This window comes from Netta rufina (genome assembly GCF_964035555.1).
Source record: "Netta rufina genome assembly, chromosome: 5".
In the NCBI taxonomy this organism is placed as follows: domain Eukaryota; kingdom Metazoa; phylum Chordata; class Aves; order Anseriformes; family Anatidae; genus Netta; species Netta rufina.
The window spans coordinates 59095101-59111661 of record NC_140128.1 but is presented as its reverse complement, the minus strand read 5'-3'; the positions used below and the strand labels follow the sequence as shown (position 1 = coordinate 59111661).

General features: G+C 48.3%; 1 protein-coding gene across 1 annotated transcript in view; it reads left to right on the top strand.

The window, feature by feature from the left end:
* The window catches only part of PRKCH (protein kinase C eta), a gene marked incomplete at its 5' end in the record, with an annotated part of 112389 nt that overhangs the window by 20008 nt on the left and 75820 nt on the right, over nt 1-16561 (top strand). The window contains one exon of the mRNA XM_084287312.1: nt 6476-6539. Coding sequence (XP_084143438.1) covers nt 6476-6539 — 64 coding nt within the window. The remainder of the gene's footprint in view (nt 1-6475; nt 6540-16561) is intronic.

Genomic DNA, 16561 nt, shown 5'->3' with positions numbered 1-16561 from the left:
GGCGGGAGCGAGGAGACATTTGGCACCCCGGGCTTTTTAGGCACCCAGGTTTCAATCCTAATGCATGCGGTGCGTTTTTAGGAAACCTGCCTTAATCCGCTGCCGGTCTGGAAATGTAAAATCCTCTTTCTATTCGAGAGCTCTAGGGATTTTTTTTGAAGGTGTTTCACTTGATAGGCAGGTGTCTGTCAGGCTCAAAACACCCGAGAGGGCCTGATTAATCCCGATGCGTGTTGGGCTGAGAAAGTTGCTACTTGCCCCGTCCAATCGAAGCATGCTCAGGTGGAGGTGCTGCGTTATTAAAATGCAGAAAGAGCTGACATTCCATAAGCATGACTGGGTAGGAGCTTGAACAAGAAAAAAAGAAAAGAAGTAACTAGAGGCATGTGAAAAAACAGCTTTGGACTAACCCAGGCTCTTCCAGACTCTCAGCTTCACGACTGAACAGAGCCTTGGGAATTGCCTCTACAAATGAGTGATTATACATGCAGCTCTGTTAATTAAATGTAAAAATTGTGTAGGAAGTCAAAAGATATAGCTACTTGTTTAATTAAGCTAATTAAGTCCCCAGGTAGCTTTTATATTTGCTTTATTCACTGCAAGTGTCTGGCGTGTTCTGTTTTTGAAGCCACGTCAGCATTGACATGGCTCAGAAAAAAGGTTGTGCTTCTAGGATGCTGACTAATTGTGCCTGCGGGGAAGAAAGGACGGGGCAGCAATGGGAGAAAGGATGTTCTGGGCTCCAGGGTAAACGACTTGTCTTTTGTGTCTGATCCAAAGACAATAAAAAGAGCTCCATTGATTTCAGCCTACTTGAGATCAGGCTTCCCAGCCGGGATGATCTGTTGTGGGGAGGGGACCAAAAAATCCCCTTTTAAGTGTACAGGAATTACCGTTCGTGCCAGATGCAGCGTTGCAGATATCTTTTTATCCTGGGGGTCCATCTGACTCACATTTACGCGGCTCCCATTTCGGAGAGGCTCGCAGGCAGGCAGCCACCCTTGGCGTTTGCCTCTTCCCATCGGCGGGGAGGTTTTCGGAGAGGCATGCCAGGCTCCTTGCGAGGCCGACTGACTATACCTGCTCGTCGAGTTCAGCGGATGCTTCAGTTGGGTGTTGATACGTTGCCTGAGAGATTACCCTCCTTCTGAAATTGTTTTCCAAACCTCTTCCATTGATGAATCACGCACGACCAGTTTTTGTGATGTGTGTGAAGGCATATGATTAACGAGCCCTGTTTTGGTCTCGCTGCATCTGTTCCCTCGTTTGCTGCTGAACTATTTATTTATTTTTAACACAGGTAGGGGAGAAGGGGAGTTAATAACACCTGCCTCATTGTCTGGAGTGACGTTAATGCCGTCCTTTTGGGGAGAAGGTGTGTGTGAGATGATTGACTGGGGCCCCTCCTGTGGGAAACAGATCCCTCGCAGCTCCCTTTGAAGTCGCACGGAGCTGAGCGATCTGAGCAAGTTCAGGCATGGGCCACGGTGTAAGTGGTTTGAATTACTGAGAAAAGTCCTCCACGGTCCTGTGCTGAGCCGTGCTGCATTTCACAACGAGAGCTTAATGAAACCGTAGCTGAACTCATCCCTTCGTACCTGCTCCTTTCCAGCTCACTTGCCAAAATCCTCCAGCGCTTGTTTTCTCTTAGGTATGTCTGCAAAGTTCAACAGCAGTCAAAGTATAGGCTCAGCTCTTGGCCAAAATCCTGTGTTCTTACAGATATAAAGGGGGTTAGTAAGCCTGAACAGTCCATCTTACCCATGGTTAGTTACAGAGAAATGTGCCACCTTCCAGTTCCTTGAACTACAAGAGGGTGCTGATTAAAGGTTTCACGACTGATAAGCCGTACTCCTCTCCCAGGTAGCTAAAACTTTGCCAGTTTACCCCTGAAAGAGCCAAAAAGTCCATGTTTTTTCTTCTGGTTGTTCTCTGGGGATGAAAGCACCAGAGTGGGGAACGTGATTACCGGTTACAGCCACGCGTGCCCATCGTATGCTGTTGCACCGTGCGGGCTGCTCGCTGCGTGGCACGCCGCCGCTTCACTTGTTTGGAGATCAGCACCTTGCAGCCCTCTCAGTACTCCACGTGCCAAAAAATTCATGCTTCTCCCAGCGTAGCAGGACTTCTGCCACTGTGGTGGATGTGCTGCTCCGATACTAGACCTTGCAGGCAGCATGCTGTTTCCTAAAGGAAGGCATCCTGTACCAAATAGATCTGGGCGTTAGGAAACTTGGCTCTGTAGAAGCACCCTCTCTTTTAATACCACGTAGTGCTCTCTGAATATCACTGTCAAGTACACGCAGATGATCACATTCCCTTATTGTTTATCTCACATATCATGCACAGCTCCTCCTTTGTGTCATATCTTCACACTGGTGGTTTTTTCCCTGAGCCTCTCCAGCATCGGCTTCAACTGACCCAAACTGACTGCACGGCCTGGTTTTGGCTGTAATAACTCTGCCAAGAATAACTCTGTGCCTCCTGCTTCTCTCCAAAAACACGGGTTTTGTCTTTAAGCAGCCACAGATGATGCTGGGAAGAAAAGAAAGGAAAGAAACGAGAAGCAAAGCTTGGTGGGTGCATGGTGTGTGAGTTGCTGGATCCCATGGGTGCAGCTCTGCTGGGTAGGGGTGTCCCTTTTGTGGCTGCACGGCCAGGCTCTTGCCAGCTGCATCCTTCTGAAGTGGTCAAATGGCATTAAATGCAGAGCCTAGTGAGAAATCTGCTCGCTCTGGGGACGTGCATGCTAGTGATAGATGCTCTTCACTGTCTGAAGAGATTGAAGGAGGGCTTGTGTTAGGAGTTTCTCCTTTTGGGGGCAGAAGTGGGGTGCCACACTTCTCGTTTGTGGGTGACCGGCTTCAGTTTGGTGCGGGCACATTTCCTCGTGCCCAAACGTGGCTGCGGTCACTTGCTGGCTCGGTAGGGCTGTCCTGAAGCGCGGGCTGTTCCTGTAGCTACAGCACTAAGCATGAAGGCACTAATGAAGGTGTAAAGCAGGGCCAGGAGCACCAGGAGCCGTGCCGCGGGGATCGCAGAGGTTGGCCCCGGGGCCTCGGTTTAGCGAGCGGCTCAGCGATGTATCACCGTGGTGCGTGAGCATCGTCTGCTCTCAGCAGCACTGCAGCTTCCAGGGCTTCGAGTGCCAGGAGCCAGCACGAGGCCCCTCCACGATCTCAGGCAGGCTCGTCTGTGGTCAGGCATTAAGGCACCAGTTTGCTTTCGGTTTTCTGGGTGAGAGATGATTTTCTGTTTCAGGCACTTTCCACGTAGCTGCAGGTTGATCTCAGACACCTGCTTGGCTGCTGCCTAGCTGGTCACATTTAATCTTGTGGCCTGGGCCTCACTTTACTTTCAGAGTAAAGAATTTCTTCCCAATATCTAATCTAAACCTACCCTTTTTAGCTTAAAATCATTACTCCTTGTCCTGTCACTCAACACCCTCAGCCTGTCCCCACAGCAGAGGTGCTCCAGTCCCTTGATTATCTTCGTGGCCTCCTCTGGACTCGTTCCAATACTTCCACACCCTTCTTGTGCTGGGGCCCCAGAGCTGGGTGCAGGGCTCCAGGTGGGGTCTCAGGAGAGCAGAGCAGAGGGGGACAATCCCCTCCCTCGCCCTGCTGCCCACGCTGCTGCTGGTGCAGCCCAGGACATGCGTGTCTTTCTGGGCTGCAGGCACACGTTGCCAGCTCATGTTGAGCTTCTCATCCACCTCCACCCCTAGGCCCTTCTCCTCAGGGCTACTCTCAATCCATTCTCTGCCCAGCCTGTGTTTGGGTTTGGGATTGCCCCGGCCCAGGTGCAGCACCTTGCACTTGGCCTTGTTGAACCTCATGAGGTTCACACAGGCCCAGCTCTCAGGCCTGCCCAGGCCCCTCTGGATGGCAGCCCTGCCCACAGCTTGGTGTCACCAGCAAACATGCTGAGGGTGCACTTGATCCCACTGCCCATGTCACCAACAAAGATGTCCAAATGATGAAGATGTTAAGCAGTTCAGTCAGTCCTGCATCCAGCAGGGTGCTGGTGTGCCAAAACACATCCTCCTTCTGCAGCACCCGGTGTGTTGGGGCTTCACTCCTCATTTTGGAGCCTTTCAGCTGTAATGTTTCATTAGATCCTGCCAACATGTGCCATGAGGAGGTCTGGGGTGTAGTTACATCCTCTTAATTGAGTGCTCTTAAATTGGACATGAGCATGGCTGCTGAGTTGGAGTAGGGGATTTGAATGGTCTTCAATCTCAAAGTCTGGAGGGGAGAGAGGTTGCTTTATAAGCCTCCTGCTACTACTTGCACAATATTTTTTTCTTTCTGTTTTGTGAGACTCTGCTACCCTGGGCAGAGGGATCTCACCTGCAGGGAGGGAGAACGAGGTGTGTCACGGAGCTGGGACCAACTTTTGTCTGTGCCCTGGCAAATGAGGCTTCTGTTGCATCTCCTGGTCTCAGGCTGCTTGTATCTCGACAAACCTTGTTTTCAGAACAAAACAGAGGGCTCCTCATTGCACTGGAGACCTTATATTTCAAAAGAAGCGAGAAAAGATTCTCTTTGTGAATGTGAAAGCGGGCGTCTAACATAGCACTGTCCACAGAGGTTGGTAGAAAAATGTTACACACTGAAGGATGATTTGGAAACTGATGTGAACAAGGATTTTGCCCTAAGTCCTGAAATCTTGATAGTCCATAAATCAGTTTGGGGGACTGTACGTATATGCTATAAATACTATGTGTTTTGAGAGAATAATTTCTTTTCAAAGTTGCACGTCTCCCCAGTGAACTGAAATTTAGACAAAAATGGTGCGTGGTATCACTAAAGTTGAAGTCTTGGGGGGAATGTTTTCCATATTAATGGAGACAGAGGGCTGTTCAAACACACCTGCTGTGAGCCAGTGCAATAGGCAGCCCCTGCAAACCCCAAATTAATCCTGAATCAAAGCTAAATATTTAATTCAGTTTTGTTTTGTTTTGTTTTCTGAGGGGTGTGTGTGTGTATATATTATTTTTCTTAGAGGGTGGAAAATACAGTATCCATACAATCAACATTATGATAGGATTTTCCCTACTTTCCATGATTTGCATCCCACTGATGGAGACATGTCACTTCTGCTGTGGAGCTGGAGTCACGTCAATAGGACGTCCTCTCTTCCTTTCTTTAAATGCATTCCTTCTGCTCACGCTAACAAATTCCCAATAGTTTGGAAACAACTTCTTGACTTCAGCAAGAAATCTGAGGCTGGGGAGCAGCACAGTGGTGGTATGTGTCGTCTGCCCAGAGCATCTCCTCTTGGCTCTCTCCACAATGTGCACACAAACCATAAAATAAAATGGCTTGGGTTGGAAGGGACCTTACACATCACCCAGCTCCATCCCTCCTGCCATGGGCAGCGATGCCACCCACTAGATCAGGCTGCCCACGAAGGTGTGTTAAATGCCCCTCCGTGAGGGAAGTCGGCGCTGTTGATGGGGAAGGCTTGCTTGTCTTTTTGTCTGACCAGGAAAAGGTGACTGCACAACAGCAGAAATGGTTTGAAACGCTGCTATTTAGTCATCCCTCCAGAGAGCTCTATTTTCAGAGTTCCCATTCCGCACGGCTTCTCAATACTCACGAGGTGTGAAGCTCCTAATTTTAGCCTTGCAATTTGGGGGTGTACGGAGAGGGTGCTTTTCTTTTCCCCCTTTAAGTGAGGTTTCTGTGTGACAGTTGACTCAAACTTCAGGGCTTCTCAGCTGTGACTTTGCTAAAATTCAGTTGGTGAAAAAAAAAGAGAAACAAGACCTTAATTAAAAATGTAACTGAAAACTGAAAAGCTGCTAACCTCAAAACAAACAACCACCACCAACAAACCCCCTCCTTTCAAGGACGGCATGACTGACACTGGGATGGAGTCTCAAATCCCTACAATTTTATTCTGTATCTCTACCTCATTTAGATTAAATGACAACAAGTCTTTAGGGAACAGCACTGACCGTTTCCTGTTTTCTGTGGTTTAAGGTCAAAAGGTGATTTATATCAGAAACGGGAGTTTACCCCGGGACAGGTGGTATTTTGAGAGACTGAAACAATTTCAATGGGATAAGATAATAGGGAAGAAATAAGCATATAATGCACTAAACAGGTAGAAGTGAATCTTTTGAGACAATTCTGTGTGTTTAGTGTTATAACCGCTTCATTTATCTGACAAACTGGAACACTATTAACCAGTTTTTCTTATAAAATTCATTTTATTTTCATCGTTATTTCTTCTAGCAAGAAGAAGAGTGTTGAATGGAAGAGACTATTCAACACTCAAAGCTCCTTTAAAAAATAAGGAACTTGATTCCTCCTTTTTTCTTAAAAATACTGAACAATTTAAAGGATGGATGCTTAATTTATTGTAAAATTAAGGGCGTGCATGAGAGTACATACAGCTTCATATGTTATCATATGCTGGTAGGATCTTTCAAAACAATCTCCTAACGTTGCCTTTACTTTTTCAGGTGGATTTGGAGCCAGAAGGTAAAGTGTTTGTCGTCATAACCCTTACCGGCAGCTTCACAGAAGGTAAGGGCCTTATTTTTGGCTTGTTTTGGTTAACAGCTCACCTTTGGCGTGTGCTATTGCCATCAGTCACCAAGCAGTGTGCAAATGAACACCTTTGCCCATGCAGGCTGCACATTGTTGCACACCAAAGGCTTCTCAAGCGGCTGGCGAGTTCGGAAGGGCTGCTGCTAACCTCACGTGCTGCAGTCCATCTGGTCTGCTGTTGCTCTGATCTCGGGCCCAGGGAGTTGATTCATGCTCAGCCTGCTTTATTTGTCTGAAGTTGTCCTTCAAACGGATTGTTTTTGTCACTTGTACTTTTCACCTGCGTGCCTCTTGAAGGGCGAGATCAGGAGCGTGTAGAACATGTTTCAGACATCTGGATGGCTTTTGTTCCGTAATGATTCCCATCTACTTCACGTGCATTTCTGTTCCCAGAGTTCACTTTGCACAGGAAACTCGGAAAAATTTTTAGGGCAAAAGCTGCCCTGAAAAAGTATCCGGGCAGATACTTCTTTCCATAACCATCTTTTATAGCGTGATGGTTTTAATTTCCCTGCTGTTTGTTGAGATAGCAGTGAACTCTGGTGGAAGCGTGGATGTGAGCTGTGCTGGAGGAACCCAGGAAAGCTGGAACAGGGCTAAAAAAAAAAAAAAAAAAAAGCTTATTTTCCTCAGACCTTTGTGGTTGTTACTTGTTTTAGCTGCAGCCTGGAACTTTGGGGGATGTTTTCTGTACAGGAGCCAAGAATCAAGGCAAGACCTGCTCCACTGCTCTTTACCTTTGGTCTCGGGGTGCTGGATTTCTAACGCTTTCTCTCATTCAGGGCAGCTCACCCTGCTACCGCTCTGTCCTGGAGGCCAGGAGGGTTCAGGATGAAGCGGGTGCTGCAGGGGCTGCTGGTGGCTCACATAGCTCACGTGTTGCATTATCTGCCCAGGACAAAGCGTGTCAGAACCCCTGCCTTTTGTTTTTCAAACACAGGTTTGAAAGTAAGCTTGTGATTTGCTCTGACCCTTTTGGGGAGCTGCGTCTGTGCTGGTTCTGCAGCCTGCTGTGGTGGGCAGGGAGCTGACAAAGAGCTCAGCTCGTCAGAGGTGGTGCATACCACAGGTGTGTGCTGCTCTTTGCAGGGCAGCTGCGGCCTTTTAAAGCGTTTGAGCCCAACGTGTGACCAGCTGAGCTGTATCTGAGTGCCAGGCAAGGGTTTGCAGAGAGATGGCGTGCTCTGAAGCAGCAGGGTTTTGCAGGTATCTCTGCACGCAGCCTGGGGCTGCTTGTACCCATAGGGACCATGAGCAGGGCGTAATGCTGCTTGCAGGAGGTGTGTTAGGGGAGAGCAGCAAGCCTGGCTTTGACCCCCTAAGGAAATGTATGGTCTGGGAGTGCTGGAGAAGACAGGGAGTATCATACCACTGTGCTGAACTTTTCCAAGTAAATATCAGGTGGCTTTGTGCCTCTGCCTCTCCCTGGGGCAGCACAGGTGCACAACTGCATTTTAGCTTCTGTATTGGATGTCCACAAATGACCAACAGCAAGAAGGAGGAGAAACAGCTTTTTGAAGGGCATCTCAGGAGGCTGAAGGAGCTTTAGTCAGTGCTGTTATCTTCTGTTTAGTGACCAGAGCTAGAGAAAGGAGAGAATAATGCCCAGAGGTGCTACAAGGACCTTTCCTTGGCTTGTTTTGGTGGCTTAGCAGAAGGAACCTCCAGGCTAATATGATGTCTCAGATGCATCTAAACGGAGAGCTGTTCTTCAAGACATGATGCACTGGGAGAAACTATGGGTGGGGGAGAGGGGCTGTTGGTTAGGGAGGAGTGGGGATGCTCCGTGCAGTCATGACTCAAGACAGCAGGCTGGGTGAGTAGCAAGTGTGTTGGTCTGGGGTTGAGCTGGTGGGGAATGGGCTCTCTGGCATCCCGTCTCCTAGCACAGCATTACAGCACGTGGTGGTGCTGCTGGTGGGAGCAGAGGCTGCTGGTGAGCAGCGTGTCGTTGATTTGTAGGGTGTCCTGATGTTCTTAGGCTATGATTGATGCAAGAAGTCAAATAGCAGCGTTTTGTGTACAGTGAAAGTCACTGGCTTCTCGCTACAACAACGATGCAGTCTGCTCCTCTTGTTTTCAGAGGATTAGGGAATAAGAGTGGAGGGGAGAACAGCCCCTTGGCAGGGCATTGCAGCAGGGCAGAGAAGAGCAGAGTTCAGTTTTCTGTTGAAACTCACTTTCTGTGTAAATCTGGGCCGCCCACAAAGTATTGCTTCAACTTTCAGTTCTTTATCTGTCAAAGAACGCACATTTTTTCCATCTACATATGGACGCTGGGGTCTGGTGAGCACCCTTGCGGCACACAATGCAGGCAGATCATTTACCATTTCTCCTCTGAGGGACGCTCCCTACAGCTGTGCTTTGGCAGGGGACTGTAGGGGATGTGCGAATGGCTTTTTGGAGTTAATTTGGGAAGAGCAAATTTGGGAAGGTCCCTGGTTTGTCACCAGAGATCAGGGAGGATACAAAGGTGTGCTAGGAGGAGCTGACTCTTCCTGGAAGACTGGAGGCTCCTAGACAGCAATAGGGGTGAGAAGACATTAGAAATGGTGTTAATTGTCTAAGTTTTGTTGCTACTGGGATCGCAAAGGTGAGAGATGGAGAACTTGGATGTCAGTACTGCTTCTGCTTTCAGAGGAAAACGGGCAATGTTGGAAATAGTTCACTTCTCTTTCCTCTGTAGTAACTGGAAGAGCAGGAAGACGAGGGGGCTCTCGGGGCCTTTCTTGACTGGTCAGTCCCATGGGGTGGTCATATTTAGGGTTTCCAAGAGCAGATGTAATCCAGGGCAAGTCTAAGTGCGGGTACTGTACTGTGCTCCTTCCAAGTTGGGAAGTTGAGGCATCAGTCAGGGAAGGGTTTCTTAAAACCATTGAGATATTTTTTATAATACCGTGTTTTATTTTATTGTTTTTTATTGTTTCCTGTTCCTTTTTTTTTTTTTTTTTTTTTCTCCCAGAAATGTGGAGATAGAGGTTTATTGGAAATTTAATTTTTGGAAAGCAACCTGTCAATCACTCACAACTTGAAAGCCCAAAAGGTGGCTTCCCACTTGTTTGCCCCAGTCGAGAGGACAACTGCTACCACGTCCTGACTGCTGGTTATGGCCAGCTTGGCAGGGACCACGTGAAGGCTGCCTGTGTCTGTCTATACGTACACATAAAACCCTACTGCCTACATTAGGAGTTTGCATTAGACTCCATCAAGGTAGCACATAGACACAGGGAGTTTCAGTCAAGGTGGTGTTTTAGGACTTCTGTTCATTTTCTTGTGACTCAAGCATGGTGTAATTCTGGTGCCTTTCCTGCTTTGAAATGTAGCCAGCAGCTGCGACATGGTGTTGAAGGAAAAAAAAAAAGTCAGCTAAAGTAAAAAGAAGGATGTGCCAGTGTCAGTAGATCCACTTTTTGAGCCATCCGTGTGCTTCCACAGCATCTCCTTCTGACTTCTTTCAATAGACAGTGGTGGAGAAAGGAGAAAAAAAACATAATGGGGTTCATGTGAACTGTGGGGAGAATCTAACTTTGAGAAAGCCTCTGAAAGCTCTCGCTGAGCAAAGGTAGAGGGAGGGTCAGTGCCTGTTGCCGGTGTTCACACCAACTGGCCAACGTGTGAATCGTTTGAGAGGTGTTTTCTTGACGAGCTAATTGTTTGTCTACAGAAATGACCAAGTTCACTGAACCTCAGCCACTATTACGTGATTCTGGTAAAGCGAAAGACCAAAAAAGTAACTAAAGAGAGGGACAGAGAGGAGGGGAGGGAGGAAGAAAGAAGTCCCAGACGTTAGATGCACCTGAGACTCAATTATTTCGCTGTCCTAGAAAACGTACCCAAAATAGACAGTCCCAGTGGTGCTGGCAGCTTGTACTTTCTGGCTTTGGGAGTGGTTGTTTTCTGTTTGATGAAAAGTTCTTTTGACCAAAAATATAATTTGGTTCTGCCTTATCCGCTGTGAGAACAGAGGAAGAGGACGGCACTTCTGTGGCCGAAAGAAGTGTTGACGTGCTGTGAAGACGAGTGCAGTGCAGAAAATACACAGTTGGTAACAGATCAGTCCTTTGTAAATTCCTCCATGCCCATCTGTCACTGCCTCCTGAGGTGTTTTGGCATGGCCAGAAGCAGCAGAGCCGTGTTTGGGAGCCCGTTTGTAGGATTTCCACGTGTCCAGCTGGGCCTGGCTTGTGGTAAGGGTCCCCCAGGGGAGGCAGGGATGAGGCTATCTGCCTTCCTTTACTTATTTTAAATCCAGCACTGGGTTAGTGGCTTTCTTTTAGTGCTGATGTTCCTATTTCATCCTCAGACCTTTCTTCTCACAGGGATAACAATGAGACAGGAGCTTCTCCAGCAACTTGAAACCCCCCCAAATTTTAAATGTGTTACATTTCCCTTGGAGCCTCTTGCTTCCTCTAAGGGAAATTCCTGTGAACATGGCTCTTCTGCCCATCAGTGGTACCCTGCTGTTCTGAGCCAGGGAACTACACCTGTTCCAGCTGGTAAAAATAGAGCTCATTTTTCAGGAGGAGAAAGGAGCAAAGCGAGGGAGGCCTAGTGAAATTACCCCTGCCCACCTTTATTTTCCATACTACGTGTATGCGTTGCTGTGCAAAGCCATATCCGATTATCTTAACCCCCCCTCATTTGGATGACATTTCCTGTGCAAACTGAGGATGGAAATCTCCTTACCTCGGGAGCAGATTTACCTCTCAGAGGCACGACCGTGGTCCTGCTGGCGGTGTGTGAGGGGCCCCGGCACCGCTCTCCTCTGCCCCTCATCTCCTTAACAGGCCCGAGACCCTTTCTCTTTTGAAAGTAAATAAAGTGGCTTCTGCTAGAGAAGCCTTTGCTGTGAATTTGCTATGTCTATGAACACGAGGTGTGTTTTCAGCTGGGGATGGGAGCGGGGAGCAGCGGGACCAAGCAGTGCTGCAGTGAGGCCATCTGGCCCTACCGCAGCCCTGAGGACCACGGCTCTTGAGGAGGCTCTTCAGGAGCCCCAGCACTCCTGGAAGGCACCTGGAAGCACCCTGGCATGAAGATAAAGTAGTCAGGAGGCAGCTCTGTGCCTCCAGCCCCATGTGGCTGAGGTCTGTGGCACAAATCTTTGGGGTCAGGATGGGCACCACAAGGCCCATGCCGTGTACCTGCAGGACGATGTGAGCCTCACTCCCTTCCAGCACTGGAGCCTCCCAGCAGCTTCTTTGCCTGCACCACTGCCCTGCCTGGGGTTTGCCACCTTTCTTACTTATTTGCTATTTTTAATTTTGAGCAAAGCTAATGAAAGTAATACAAAGTAATGATTTGACTGAATTAATGAATGAAGCAAACTCCGTAGAAAATGAAGTGCTTCTATTTCAGTGCTTTGAACTCTTGTAATTTGCCTTTTTTTTTTTTTTTTTTTCTGACATTGCCACTCAAAGTGATAATTCTGGCTTGAGGTTCGGTTTTAATTTCAGTGTTGTAAGTGATGGTTGTGTGTTTTTTTTTTTTTTCTTTCTTTCAGCGTCAGGAAAGACAAGGAAAAATTTGAGTTCTGGGCAAGAAATAGAACAAAGAGAATATTGAAAAGCCAAGCGGTGGAGCAGATATAGCACCCCTTGCTAAATATTTAATGTAGGTAGGCTTTGCAGCAGCAAGGAAGCCTGAACCTGCCTCTGAAGCAGGAAACGTTTCTTCAGCTTGCAGCTGTCACGTGGCGCGTTTGGGATGGTTTGTTCTCAAGCACCAGCTTTGTCTTCTGCTGTTGTTTTTCTTAGAACACATTGTTGTGTTTTGTTTTTTTTTTCTAATGTGAAATGGTTTTTGTCTTAAGAAATAGCATTTCCTCAGACAGGCACCAGCGAAGACCTGCAGCCCCAAAGTTTTAAGTGGGTACAGCCTTTGTGCTAAAAAGGGCTGCGCTGCGTGCGGCTTCTCAGCCCCACCAAAGCTCCGTGGCAGACACATTATTAGTTTCTTGCACAAGGCGGAGAGAAAAAGATGTTTACTGGTCCTCAGTGACCTGCGGTAATAACTGTTTTCAGCCTGTTTTTTAAAGGCAGGGGAGTAATTATTTGAAACTGGGAACCAAGAATGAAAAAATGTCTTGTTCTCAGCTGCTGGCCAGTTGGGCAACTCTTCTGTTTTGGGTTACTAGCCCGAGCCAGGCAGTTTTCAGGCATGTATTGGACGCTGCCCAGAGATCCTCCTGATCTGAGCAGGAAATATCAGTGCGGGACAGGGTAAAAATTTGTTTTGCTGCTTTAGGTGCACAGCCTGAGAACAAGGAGGTCTTTAATGATGAGCCCAAAGTCTTATGTGGGACAGAGCAGCTGGGGAAGTGTTTTTCTATACTCCTGTATTTTTTTTCCCCTGATGCCTGATTGCTTTACACTGGTCACAAATGTGCGTGCTTCAGGCAAGGGATTTCCAGGTGCAGCCTGTGTTGGGTCAGCTCTAGTCTTTGAGAAGAGAACAGGTGAGAGCAATGTTGAGTCCCTTGGGGGAAAAATCCCCCCAAAGTGCACCCTTAAGTAGATTGTGTCCGTATGGAGACCAGGAGTGTCACCAAAGATGCTCTGCATGGGAGGCAGGTGAACTTCAGCACCTTCCAGCAAGGCTGGGGATGCAGCAATCAGGTTGAAAAGTCTGAGGCAATTCCAGAGGCTGATCTTGGAGTCTTGAGCTGCTGTCACTGCCCTGGAGGTCACACTGTGCCCCCCTGTGCTCCCGAATTAGCCAGGCCAGCAGGAGTGAGAGTGGCTCCGTCAGTGTCACTAAGCCTCCACAAGCTAAGCACAAGGATGTAAAAAATTTTCAGCAGCTCTGAAGATCCAAGGAGAGAATTTCAAAGTCAGAACAAGCACAAAGGACAACTTGGAGATCCTTTTGGCAAGGAAGTGCCTTTGGGTGATGCGAGAGACATCGTTTGGGTTATGAAATGCCGGGAGCAGAAGGGGCTGGAACACATCTTCTGTAGGACAGCCTTGTGTTTGTGCTGTTCAGACTTACACTGGCTTGAGGAGCCACTGTGAGGCAGCCCAGCCTTGAAAGATAGATAATGTGGGCAAGCTTGAGGGTACTGAAAAGTTATTACTGTTAATGGTGGAAGGATGGTCTGAACATTTTTTTTTTTTTTTAAAAGGAAATTGAAGTTTTTAAACTTTGCACAGTGAATTTCAAATATAAGTAATGCAGGGAGAACCTGATTTATTTTTTTTTGTACCCTGGAATTCTTACACCTCACAAATGACTCTCTTCCGTTAAAATTTTTTATTTTTGCCTTTGCTCAGTGTTATGGAGGGGGCTCTAACACAGAGCCAGGAGGTGGACAGCCCCCAGCCCATTGTGCAGTCACCAGACCACCTTTATTTCCTGGGAGATGACTGATTTGAGCTCCACGGGTAGAGCAGTAAATGTAAAGCTGAGGGATTCTTGTAGTAATTCATGGCTTGCCGAGATCTGCCGACTGTGTAGATATCCAGACACCGCAGAAATACAACAAACAGCAATATTAGGGTTAACTTTACTTCCAGTGGGCTGTGTTTTGTCTAGGCTCTGCAAACCTAAATATAAATATGCAAGCTTGCAATCTGCTGTGGGATTTCAGTGTTCCTGGCCGTAATGAGGAACAGAGATTTTATTTTGCTGTGATTCCTGGAAGAAGTGACGGTGGTTCCCAGAGGAGCTGCATCTATCTGCTTGGCCTTGGAGGACAGCGCTGTGCCGGAGCGGGTGTTTGTGCTGCAGCACGGCGGAGTGGCAAATGTGGGCTGGAAGGAGCCGGGCACGAAGCTGCTGGAGGCTGGGACCCCGATCCTGCGGCCAGGGATGACGACAGCAGCCCTGCCCTGGCTGCTCCCTGCCTGGTGATCATCCTCTGCTGACGGGGGCACCTGGATCACAGCCTGCACCAGGATGGAGGTGGGGTGTTGGAGGACATCAGCACACCTTCTGGCTGTGCTCGCCTTCCCCTAAGCCACAATTCCTGAGGTACCTGACTGATCAAATAGGCAAATGGCTTACCAAAAGCCCAAGGACTTTACGTAGGGTCTCCCTGTAAACCTGCAGCAGAAAAAAAGCTATACAGTTTGCTGTTGTTGTTTTTCTTAGGTTTTGTTCTAACCTCACCTCCACCAACTATTAAATCGGGCACCGTACCATTTAATATCCAGGCCTGACAACTCTGGGTTTTGGAGGAGACTGCTTGTTTGGGTGGTGCCACAACAGGCGAGGGTTTTCCTCGTGTCTGGCAGCCCTGCCTGGAAGGAGCCGAGAAGCCTCTGGCATCTGGGGCAGCGTTGGACTCAGTGTGTGAGCAGATCCACTGGGACTGTTGGCATTAGAGGACGTGTGTGGTAACAAAATCCCAGTGGTTCACAGTGCTTAATTACCTGAGTTTACCTGGAAGGTGTTCATCGGTTGTTAGTGCTTGCAGGGGGCAAGGTATGGCCACTGATCACTCTGACCCTGCTGATATGAGGAGGACTGACAGCACCAATCTGCTGCTGCTTGTAGATGTCACGGCAGTGAATTCCTGCACTCTGTGGGACTGGGATGATGCAAAGCCTTGGGAAATTTCCCCACAATCCTAAGAAAGCCTGTGGGGAGGGAAAGAAAGGGTCTGGGCTGAGCTGATTAGCGCCAGACAAGGTAGGAAGAAGTACAGGGACATCTGCCACCTACATGCAACCCTAAATGTGCTCAGAATTTTTTTGCTATTTAAACCTTGCTTTTCCCATCTTCTCTACCCTTTAATTTGCTTTCTAAGGTGAGAGAGCAACCTTTCTGGGAGAGCTGCTGGCAGCCAAGCAGAACAGGGTCTTCAGCCTTTGGCGAGCTGCAGTTAAGCAGATTTTGCCTTCTAGTGGCGCTTTCAGAGGTGGATCCTAATGCTCACAATTTATACGCCCCTGTTTTGGGCTGTTCCTGAGTGTTCCCAGCTTGACATGCTGTCTGATGGGGTTTAGTGCCAGCTGTTTTATGTTTGTTTTCTGGAATGCTTCAGCCGAAATGATTCAGTTGTTTTGCAGAACAAGATGCTGGATCAAAATACGGCTTTGAACAAAAAGATCCCGGTGTCGTTCTGCCAGGGTGACCTCAGGCTTGGCAGAGGAGAGGGTGGGAGGGATGAGAGCCTCCGCAGCCTCCATCTGCCTTCTGCTGCCTTTGGGAAAACGTACCTGGGAGGAAGGACAAAGGGAAATACAAAGAGAGGTGGAAGGAAAAAGGAGACTGGGCTGGGGGGAGATGATGGTGGAGGTGGCCAGAAGCTGCAGGAAACAAAGAGCCTCAAGAAGCTTGGAGGGAGGGTAGGGGAGAATAAGGACACGTGTGCTAGAGGACCTGGGGGGACAGTAGAAGAACAAGTTTTTATTCCAGAATCTTAGCTCTTTTTTCCCTTCAAGGTGTGAAACTTGTAGAGCCAGCACGTCCCTCTGTCACCAGAGCTGGATCTGCTGCACAGATCCAGCCCTTTTCTGTTTCTCGCTTTGTTCCAGGGAGCGAGGACAGCGCTGTGTGCATGGGACCAGCCCTGCTGGTGAGCTAGGGGAAGGCTGCCACAGTTCCCGTGGCTGTAACTTGTTTTCAGCGATGCTTTTCTTTATTTCGAAAATCATCTTAAAAAGAAAAACCTTTTAATTTGAGGGATGTCACTGAAGTGACAAAATCAAACTCTCAAACGTCAGGAAATGCTGAAATTTGTGCCTGACGCCTGGCCTTGCTATATGTTGGTGATGCAGCCCCTGATAGCAGTCACACTGCAGAGCAGCCAAAGGCAGAGGAAGACGTCTCACCTCCAGCCTGCACAGCCCCGAGCACGTCAGGGATGGGTGAAGAATCTGGCAGGAAGGCACGGCGCTGCTGTACGGGGGAAGAACTGCTTAACGCAGTGCAAGGACACTGTTGGGAGCATCAAGCCGTAGTCTGACTTTCATCTCCTGCCATTTGAGCCTAACCAAATTCCCTCCCCGTGTGTTCCTGCTCCGTGAGGCGCTGGCAAGGAGATGAAAGGAGCT